Raw genomic sequence first — 10,522 nt, forward strand, 5'->3', positions numbered from 1 at the left:
GCGAAGAAGGGGCATTGCAGTTTCGAACACTCCGAAGTCGACTTGTTGAGTTAAACGACTCTAAACAAACCAGCGAAACTTGCACAAACAGCCTTATCACTTGAGATGCTGACGACAACAGCTGGCTGCAGTGGACACATTATTTTCTTTCAGTGGGAGGAATCTTTCCGGATTGGACTCTCCTTCGTTGCCTAAATACCCAAAGTCCCTCCTCTTCTTACTCCGTCTCCTCTACGGGGCTCGTTTTTTGGACCATGGCGCTACACTATGAACGTTTTACTGTATACGTGGCATTTCCTGTGGTTATATTAGTATTTTTTAACTTTACCGTGGGAGTTTTGGTGAGCGGCAGCTCTAATGTATTGTCACTCCTGCAGCCGTATGATTTTCTGTATTACAGCGGGGTGCGCGCATATTATGGAGAGGAGTGGGGAAAGGCTGCAGAGCTGCTGGAGAAATCTATTGTAACTAAGGAGGCACTGCTAAGAGTCCGCAGGCAGTGTTACGATGACTGTGTGGCAGCTGGGAGAGACGCTCTCAATAAACTAGGTAAGTTAAAAGGTTACGACTATAATGTGAGACAGTAAAACGTTAATCCAAATGAGCACGTAGTGGACAAAATTTACCTTTAGGTTATGGAGCACCATGATTTAGTTGCTCAATTCTATATGCATAGCATGCATCATCTGAGATAACAGCAGTTTAACTTTAATCAGCGATTTTTCCATAACAAAATGCTTCATTTAAAGACATCTTTGATAGACATCTAGTGAAAATAATTTGTCTGCTCAATCCAAAATTGGTGTAACAGAGATACTTTGAATTTTAATTTTGATCTGGTAGGACCACTGGCTGGCCTTCACCTTAAAGTGGGATTGATTTATTTTATTACTGTGCCTTTAAATCTGTTAGCCTCATTACAAAGACTTATTAAGAGTAATCATTAATTCACAAACTCTAATTTTATTTCTTATTAGTTTTAGTGTTGCTTATGACAAAAATGGTAAAAATTTTAATGTCATACCAACAACAGATATAAAAGTAAAAAGTTGAGGAATGGTCAATAAAAGAATGGAAAGGTTGCCAAATGTGTATTAAATGTTATTTCCCAAACATGTTTTCTGCTTTGTTAGACTCTGAGGACAACAGTCTGTGGGATCTGTGGGCCTTGGATTGGATTCAGCAGAAAGCAGAGTGTTTGAGGTTTTGTATGGGACGCTCCATCACTCGTACAGGACAGCTCCCTGTTTCTACTGACATAGAGTATGAATTCAGCATTCGCAACCCCTATAACTTTCTGCAAGTCACATATTACAAGGTAAACTGCACTACAAGGAGTCTTAAGGGTCTGAGGTCTAAGAAGCTTGATAAGCTATTCACACCTCTAATTGTAACGTTCTTACATTATTTAATTTCAAATTCATTTTAGATGTAAACTGGTTAATCTTTGTGCTTTTATTCACCATAATTACAATGCAGGTATCTGCTGTATTTTATATCAAAATAATAAAAATTTTTGACTGCACTGATTTTCCTTGTCCTCCACATCAGTTGGAAAAGTTGCAGAAGGCTGCATCAGCAGCTCATACCTACTTTGTGGCCAACCCAAGTCACCTGGAGATGAGGAACAACATTGAGAAGTACAGGCGGATGGAAGGTGTGACTGAGGACAATTTCCTGGACCGGGAGATTGAGAATGAGAAACACTGGGTGAGGAGTGAACAGTGATGACTCTGCACTTTTTTTGTAGTGACAATTTTGTGTAGTGACGACTCTAAATTGCTACAGTAGGTGATTGTGATATTTCTGCCTTTATATCCAGAATTACAGCGTCAGTAATAATGAGGGGAAATTACTTAATGGATCCGCTACTATGGCCGAAACTTCTATCCTATTCATTACCAGTATTGAATATATTGTTGTTCAGATCATATTTGGATAAAAAAAGTGATCAGTCAGTTTTTCTTTTTTATGTTTTAACATTTGTAGTTTTATTTTCTTGTAGCATCTTTAACGTTAATGTAAACATATTAATTTCCCTATGTGTCATCAAACTCAGGTCCTGTATGATGCTGCACTCCAGCATGAGGCCTCCTCAGACTGGGTGCAGGCAGCAGAGAAATGGAGGGCTTGTGTGAAAGAAACACTGCGGCAGATAGAGGAGTGCAGGGTTCAGTGTGAAGTTTCCCCACAGCGGCTGCCGGAGGACAGAGGAGAGGATAGTGTTGACGGAGCATTTGAAAAGGCTGCAGGTGAGAGAAAAATGTGACATTTTTTTGTCGGTTTAAAACAAATAGAGAGGGCCCAGATTAGGGCTGGGCAATATTTTCGAGATTTTCAAATATATCGAGACTGTATCAGACGCAGTATAGAAGGAAGCAAAATCGTTTATATCGAGATAGCTTGTTTTGAGTTAAAAGCATCTTCTGTTTTCCATTTTGCACAGCAGTATTTTTGTTATGGTTATTGAAAAGTATTTTTAATTTATTTTGTTTTAGGAGCATTTAATTTAATATAAAGGTCAGCTGTTTTAATGTGCTGCTGATCCTTAATAAAAGTATATTTGGCACTAAAGGCTGTAAATTAGAACTGTCTTTTTGGTTACTTGACAAAAAAAAAAATATCGAGATATATATCGTATATCGTGATTCAGGTAAAAAAAGATCGAGATATAAGATTTGGTTCATATCGCCCAGCCCTAGCCCAGATGTGTGAACAATGTTGACAGACAAAAACAGTGCATGTGCCCTTCGCTTCGCACAAACTACAGTAGCATTTAGAGAGGTAGGCTGTATGATGAGGATGTGCATACCTCATGTGTGCTTTAATTGTATACATATACATAGACTTCTGTGTTTTTTAGGGGCACTATAAATGGCTGCAGCTAATGGCCATGATTTAAGACTAGTGGAGAATCTTAATGTGTTTGTACAAAAATAATTTCTAACAATGATTTCTGTTGTGAATCTGTGATGGTCTAATAACTTGTGGTTCAAATAGTGTTTTAATATGCAAAAGGTTAAAGAAGGAAATGTTATCTGTTTATGGCTAGATACAGTATGGGGAGTGGAACTCATGTTCAGCTTCATAAATCCGGTGGAAAAAAAAGTGTAAATTCCTGTTTTTGTGTAGCACATTTTTATTTATGAATCTACTAGATTTGAATGATCTGACTCCAGGATGTACAACGTTGTTCTTCTCTGTCCAGCTCTGTCGCTCTCCCTGCTCTCATGCCGGCAGTCCTGTGTGCCTCAGATCGCCACACGACCTGGAAGGATTTCTGCTCAGGAGGACTTCCTGCCCACGCAGCTGGAGCACCTTCACATTGCACAGTTTAAAGGTCAGAACTTTTAAAGCAAACAGACAATCCCTCAGTATGATAAAATTATTTTCCTTATGTTATATTCTTGCTTTTCAACAGCTGGTGATGTTAGTGGAGCATTGCAGACGCTGCGCTCTTTTCTCCTGTTTTACCCTTCTGACAAGGGCTCCTTAGAAAATCTGCAGCTCTACTATGAGACACTAGAGGGAGTTGCAGAGTCACAGGACACACAGCCTGCTCAGGTGCCACTCTGTCTATTATAAAATGAACCAACCTCTAAACATCCATAAACATCTCTGGGAAAGTTTTTAAATGAGTCTTTTTTTCATTTGTGTGTACTTGTCATGCAGGAGATTGTCAGATACATCAATCACTCCTTGCAGGAGAAGAAGTTGCTGTATTTTGGTATGGAGAGCCTTGACTTCAACTTTATTGACCCAGTAAGTGCTGAGGCTAAATGCTAAGAATGATAGCTATAAAACATTTCTTTTTATTAATTTTATCAATCACCTTCTTTGCAGGATCTTTGGACTCCAGAGGATGTTGTGCCTGAATCACTGAGGGAGAAATGGAGGTGAGGCGAATGGAGAAAAATTGACTTGGAAGTGAGTGTAATTGAATGGAAAATCAGGGCAATATCTTTTGTTTTTCCTATTAGAGCTGAAAAGGAAACAATAAATGAGAAGATAGAAAAAGGAGAGCAACATGAAGAAGTGGATGACAGTGGCTTCTTCTCAGGTGAAACAATAATTTCATTGTTTGTTTCTACAGAAGATTTTGTTTTCCCTGTTTCATCCTGTCCCAATTGTTCTCTTGACAGGGGGCCTAGTTCCTCAGGTGGGTGTGACCATCACCAAGGACGATGAAGCTTTGAACGGGACCAATCGAGTTGTCCTTGATGGAGTCATGACTGAGAAAGAGTGTGACAACATACTGCAGTTAGCAACTGTAAGTTCCTGTGGTAAAATAACCGCTCTTTCTAAAACACTCAGCTTCCCTTATATTCCCTTATATTTTGCGTTATATCACAGGTTGCAGCATCACTTGGAGATGGTTACCGGGGACGACGGTCTCCACACACTCCTCATGAGACGTTCGAAGGTCTGACTGTTCTCAGGGCTGTAAAGGTGAGTGAAAAGGAGATCGTGTAAGAAGCAAAATGATCTTGACCCTCTTGACCCATCAACATCTCTTAACTTTCACTTCCACTCCTTTCACAGTTGGCTCAGGACGGATTGGTGAACCAGTCAGACGCCAAGCTTTTACATGAGCTGGGTGAAAGAACAAGAGTTCTGCTACACTCCTACTTCAGGAGCCCCTCAGGACTTTTCATCGCATTTACACATCTGGTGTGTCGCAGTGCTATTGCAGGTATTGCAATTACTGCTCTTTGTTGAGGGAACTCATTATTATTATTTTCTAGAATAAATAGAATATTGCAAAGTCCCCATTTTAACAATGACCTCAAATGTGTTGCTATACTTAGCAGATATTTGGTTTTATTTACATCCCATTCAGGTGACCAGGAGGGAAGGATGGACTTGTCTCACCCTGTCCACGTTGACAACTGTCTCCTTGAGCCAGAAACCAATCAGTGCTGGAGGGAACCACCAGCGTTCATACACAGAGACCTAAGGTATGTTACAAATAATCACAGTAATTAGTAATTCATTTAAGATGTTGCTTTTACATGCTTTTGAGATGTTTTCAAGCTAATACAATATTATTGTATTACAAAACTGCATTTAATCTAGTGATTTTACCTTTATTTCTCATACATCGCTCTTCTTCAGGTAACAGGCAGGTAACTAGAGGATGCTTGGGAAGGTCTAACTAAATAGGCCTGCAGTCTGACCAATTGCACATGTGGTTTTATCATGAGTATATCCAAGTTCTGACTGTTTATGGCTGACAGTAAGAGACCTCTAATCTCTGTCTCACAGTGCCATTCTCTACCTGAATGATAAATTTGATGGCGGAGAGTTGTTCTTCACTAAAAGAGATGCCAAGACAGTCACAGTGAGTCACGTTGTTGCTAAGTGCCAGATTTAAATCTCATTTGAGATAGTTTTGCAAGGCCTGTTCAACATTGGCCTTTTCTACGCTTGCTCATGTCTACAGGCTCGAGTAAAGCCCAGATGTGGTCGACTGGTGGGCTTTTCCTCGGGTCCAGTAAATCCCCATGGTGTTACTGCTGTGACCAGTGGCCGGCGATGCGCGCTGGCCCTGTGGTTTACAAAGGAGAAGCTCTACAGGGACATGGTGAGCATTATGACGGCATAGACCTCCTCCCCCACAGTTCGGGCCTGCAGTTTTGTTTGTTGATGTCGTGACGCCGGTGTTGGATAATAACACCAGCTGGAGCACAATGCAAATCTGTTGGTTGTTTGCATGTTCATGCTCGTTTACAGTGCCTGTTCTGCCGCCAAGCCATTGTCCTTTAGACTCATATGATGCATCTGCCTGGTAAACAATTAATCATTATATAGAAGCTAGGTCAAAACGTATAGTAATTAAGCAGTGTAGTTGGTCAAAATTTAGATGATCAGTTTAAAGAATTACTATGGAAGAAATTTAGTGTCTTTCTTTGTGATCTAATAGAGGAGCTCCACTGAAGAGTTGCTTTTCATCAGTAGAGCAAAAAACAGTTTTGATATTAGCTAATCAGTTTAAGCAACTTCACACAGACTAAATATCATTAGATTAAGCAACCAGCTTCCAAATGGGGCTTTTTTTTGTATGATTATGACTACAAAAAACATTTAATACTTTGGTCCATGTGGCATCTCTTGCAGGAACGAGAGGAGGCAGAGGCTATGTGGTCAGTAGATGGACAGAGTGTGCTGAAAAAGGACGAGGAGGAGCCGGACGGCAGCTCCACAGCTGGCCGTAACGCTCGGAGTCGTGCACCAAAGGAGAGGAGCAGAGAAAGAGGCAGGGTGACGGGGGGCAAAGATGAGTTGTGAGCCGGAGCAAACATGGCAGACTGAAACTGAAAAATACCTTCATTCATTCTAATGATACAGCCCACCATCCCATCTGAGTGCCCCACTCCATGTTTACATGATTTTTAATTTTTTACTTGTTAAGTTGCTGCCTTCTTATGTCAAGTTGTACTTGATGTGTATATACTTTATTTATACTGTACATGTTGAGGGTAAATGAGAAAAGTAATGTTCTGCCATTTTTGTGATATCACTTTTCTTCCAGATCAATTACAGACTTTAAAAAATGCAGAGAATAAAATATGTATTAATGATTCATTATCAGTGTTCAAATGTATGAAAGTGGTCGAGCAGAGAGAGGATTAGACCATGAGTGAGGTCAAAAGGGGTAGTAAAGCAAGGCTGTATGGTCTATTAAGCGATTACCTCACACAGTCCATAACTGCCTGCTGATTTGGTCCTGTTTAGAGTAGAGGAATATGTTGAGACATAATATTTGGCAGCAACACAACACTACTGAAGAGGCTGTGACTGTGAGTATCAGGAATTATGGTTTCAGGTAGTAAGAGAGAGAGGAGGGAACAGACAGACAGAGAGAGGTGCGCAGGGGAAAAAAGGATAGAAAAAGAGAGATTACTGTTAATCCCTCATAAATGAGTGCATTTGTTTATGAAGCTTAAAAATCTCCCATTTAGAATATGGAATAGTAATCCAGGGGTAGAACATTTAATCATACACATCCAGTGGTGTGACACTCGACCCACCCACTTCCATCTCATCCTCCCCATTACAACCAGTGCCACTTTACAGCCCTTCCTCTGCACTCATCTTGTACATTTCAGTCAAGTGCTGTTTATGGCCTATATTAACACTCTCACTCCCCCCTGTGTTATAATCCCCTTGCAGATTTGGGTCGACAGCCCTCTTTAATGGAACCTTGGTTTTAACCTCTTCCCTATCTCATGCACATTCAAACCATGCAGTAACCAAAAAACTGCATTAATCTTCACTTAAGTAGGTGTTATGTCTCCATGATGCATGTTAGATATCCTCACATAAAGCACCCCAACTGTCTTGTACTCTAATTGCATTCTTGGTTGAAAAGCATCAAATTCACTACAGAATACAGTCATCTTTTTGTAATTCATATTGTTAGCAGAAATTATGTAAGGCCTGTGGTTATGAAACTGAAATCAGAGCATCCGGTTGCCATTGGAGATGGGTTTCTTTGTAGTGTGACAGGATCACTCATCCTTTGATTGACTTTTACATGATAACCATTCTACTGTTTGTAGCTCACAACACTTTTCAGGTATCTTCTGGTGATTTCTGGCACCCTGAATGATGCTTTACATTATTTAGAGGTGTAGAAACTAAATGGGGAGTTTCAGTGGTATTATTAAGGTTCAATATTCTTGTCTTTATTCTGTTTTCATTTTACAACAGTTGCTTGTGGCTAATGCATTTGTCATTTAATCCATTCCCTCCCACCCACTGCCACTCTGTACCCCATTTATTCAAAATGCGGCCAAGAGGTCAGAGATCCCCAACAAAATAAGCTCTCCTCTTTTGGCCTCAATTGTACAAAGACTGCGTTGATACAAAAAAACAATAGGTGTCCAAGTCCTGCCGTACTCAGGGAGATACTCATCTTTTTCCCTTTATTTACCATCTGTGCCTTTATTTATCTTTTTTCAGTTCAGTATGTTTATTATTTTAGATGTTAAATAGTAAAAGGGAAGAAAATGTAAGGCCAATGATATATTTGTTTTAATATAGCTTCAAAAGAATGAAAAACAAATGTTATAATATATTAAAACATTATTGGTCCATTAATAGTATTCTCCAAACACTCTCTCTCTGTGTGTCTTTATCCTGGCTTTTGTCTGTACATGTGTCTGCTATAAAGTCCTTTTTTATCTTTTTGGTTTTCTGTTTTACGCTCCATCTCACAGCTCTCTCCACCCAAACTCCCATTTCTCCAAATCCAGGGTCAGTGCTGCTGTCGTTACTGCGGTTGAGTTAGCAGAGGTCAACACTTTTAAACCCCAGAGCTGAATTTATCCTCGCTGCATCATAGTATAAATCCAGAAAGTAGGCAACACACACATTAGCACACTACAAGCTCTTTCTGCTCCAGAAATGGATATGTGGGCAAATGTGCAAACAAAAGTCCATATTTTGTTGGTGGTGCAGTGATGCTGTTTGATTATTTGTGTGATTGAGTGTTTGATTAAATGTTTTATCTAAAAGATTTGCTTGAGAAAATACAATGAAACTTAATCCCTGTTGGAAGCTCAACTTTTCTGCAACATTTCTGGAATTAGTAAAGATTTAAAATGTATAATATCTAATCTTATTGTGATTTTGTTTATTTGTATCACTCTGTTTAAAGCAGCTGTATCAGGGCTGTGTAGAAAAAGCAGAAAGTAAATGGAAACCAGTAGAATGATACCTCAAGGGTGTCAGGATCACTGTGTATTACATTGAGTACTCAATACCTCACTGATTTTCTATTTTTAATATATCTGTAAAGAAACAGAAGACAGATACACACACACAAACCCTTGAGCAGGTCCAACAGCATAATAAACATGGTAGATGACAGACTCACTGACACTTTGCATATTATTGTTTGTTTTTTAGTTTTCTCTGGTCAAATTTATTTGAACACAAACACACACAAAAACAGAAAAGTGTTCACTTTTACTCTCTGAGCACTACCTGTGCATTGAATCCATCCATCCATTCATCTATCCATCCATCCATCCATCCATCCATCCATCCATCCATCCATTTTCATTACCCAAATGATCCTGTTCAGTCACAAGGAGCTTGTTCCAGCTGGCAGAGTAAGTCAGGGGCATATCAGAGACAAATTGAAACCAACAGCAGCACATGTTCACACTCACATCCACAGTTAATTTACAATCACCACTAACGGTATGTTTTTTGGATTGTGGAAGGAAGATGAAGTATCCAGCAAAAATCCATGCAGGCAAAGGGAGGGCATGCAAACTTAATTTAATTTGGTTTAAACTGCATAGCAACAAGCATTAGAAATAAAGTATTCTCAATGCCTTTCCTGTAAAGAAATCAAACAGTTTGATTTCAATTTTTGTTTTGTATTTCAGAGTTAGCTTAGACACTCTTAGACATTTGTTGAGAAATTGGAGGTTGTCTGCCCATCCTCACAGTAAGTGAGCTTTTTCATGGATGAATCATGATAACCTGCTGACATCATTTGTTTGGAACACTTTCAATTTTTTTCCCTAATCCCTCATCCTAAATTTTCCTCGTCCCACCTTCTGTTGGTATACGCTGCAGGCACATATTGCAAAACTGATTTATTTTATACAATTAGATTAAGTTGATGAGAAAACTATCAAATATATTAAGTTCATAATGTTAATAAACAAGTAAAAATTTATGTAAATAGAAGAATATGGGTTAACAGAATTCAATACACAACTATTTACTTAATAAACAAACATAAAGTGAAATAATCTTCAACTAATCTGCTGTCTAATCTACTGTAATCTATTGCATATAGTGTGTAAACGTGGAGTTTATGGCTTATGTGCCCTGTAGCTTATTGCTACAAGTGTAGCTGTTAATAACAATCAGTAAAGGTCGGCAGCCATGATTCTATGAAGGAATTCCACTTCAGCTGGATTAAACATACCAGTGAAAAATGGTTTCAATAACCCACTCAAAGCCACTTCAGCAGCTGATTCAAGGATTTTATCCAGGACGTTTTGGGTTACATGTAGTCCCTGGACTCAGACAGGATGCAAGCTGTGCTGTTTCATAACGGGTACAGGTGACTGACTGTTAGATAATGTGCAACACCTGCAGAGTGCACTCTTCCAAACAGATAATTATAAGCAGAACTCTAATCTTTGGAGTTTGTTTTGTTTGAATGACTAAGCAGGGCCGAATTTGAGCAAAACACAGGCGTATTCTGACTAAGCAGATGGACCCTGTGGTGGCTTTTGGGTCCCACTCAGGCGAGACATTAGCTTGGAAATTAAAAGGAAAAGAGAACAAAAATATACTTTGATAATTTAAAAGGACAAAGGTCATCGTTCAGTAGCCACCTAAAGTAATACATATGTATTGCACTGTTAGTGTATATGTGTATATGAGTTTGTGCTTGGTTGTTTTGTTGCACAGTAATTATTACGTGTAAAAACACTTTTTTTTCTCCAAATGTTACAGACATTTGTTAAATTGCTATCTCCCCGGTCTGATC

At 39.1% G+C, this 10,522-nt stretch overlaps 1 protein-coding gene across 1 annotated transcript; it reads left to right on the forward strand.

Annotated features, from left to right (window-relative positions):
• p3h3 (prolyl 3-hydroxylase 3) lies at positions 1-8,611 on the forward strand. Its single transcript, XM_041987235.1, has 16 exons — positions 1-549; positions 1,134-1,318; positions 1,552-1,710; positions 2,060-2,252; positions 3,209-3,340; positions 3,422-3,564; positions 3,673-3,762; positions 3,844-3,896; positions 3,981-4,060; positions 4,143-4,270; positions 4,354-4,449; positions 4,543-4,693; positions 4,841-4,958; positions 5,266-5,341; positions 5,444-5,584; positions 6,118-8,611. The coding sequence occupies exons 1-16, from the start codon at positions 255-257 to the stop codon at positions 6,286-6,288; spliced, it is 2,211 nt and encodes a 736-aa protein (XP_041843169.1). The 5' UTR covers positions 1-254; the 3' UTR covers positions 6,289-8,611.
• The last annotated feature ends 1,911 nt before the right edge of the window (positions 8,612-10,522 follow it).

This window comes from Melanotaenia boesemani, chromosome 6 (genome assembly GCF_017639745.1).
Source record: "Melanotaenia boesemani isolate fMelBoe1 chromosome 6, fMelBoe1.pri, whole genome shotgun sequence".
Lineage (NCBI taxonomy): Eukaryota > Metazoa > Chordata > Actinopteri > Atheriniformes > Melanotaeniidae > Melanotaenia > Melanotaenia boesemani.

Bases quoted from the DNA above. Each gene is read 5' to 3' on its own strand.
- p3h3 (XM_041987235.1), top strand. From the start codon at position 255: ATGGCGCTACACTATGAACGTTTTACTGTATACGTGGCATTTCCTGTG. The intron at 1,319-1,551 runs GTAAACTGCACT...CCTCCACATCAG, and splicing joins TGCAAGTCACATATTACAAG to TTGGAAAAGTTGCAGAAGGC. The intron at 2,253-3,208 runs GTGAGAGAAAAA...TTCTCTGTCCAG, and splicing joins AGCATTTGAAAAGGCTGCAG to CTCTGTCGCTCTCCCTGCTC.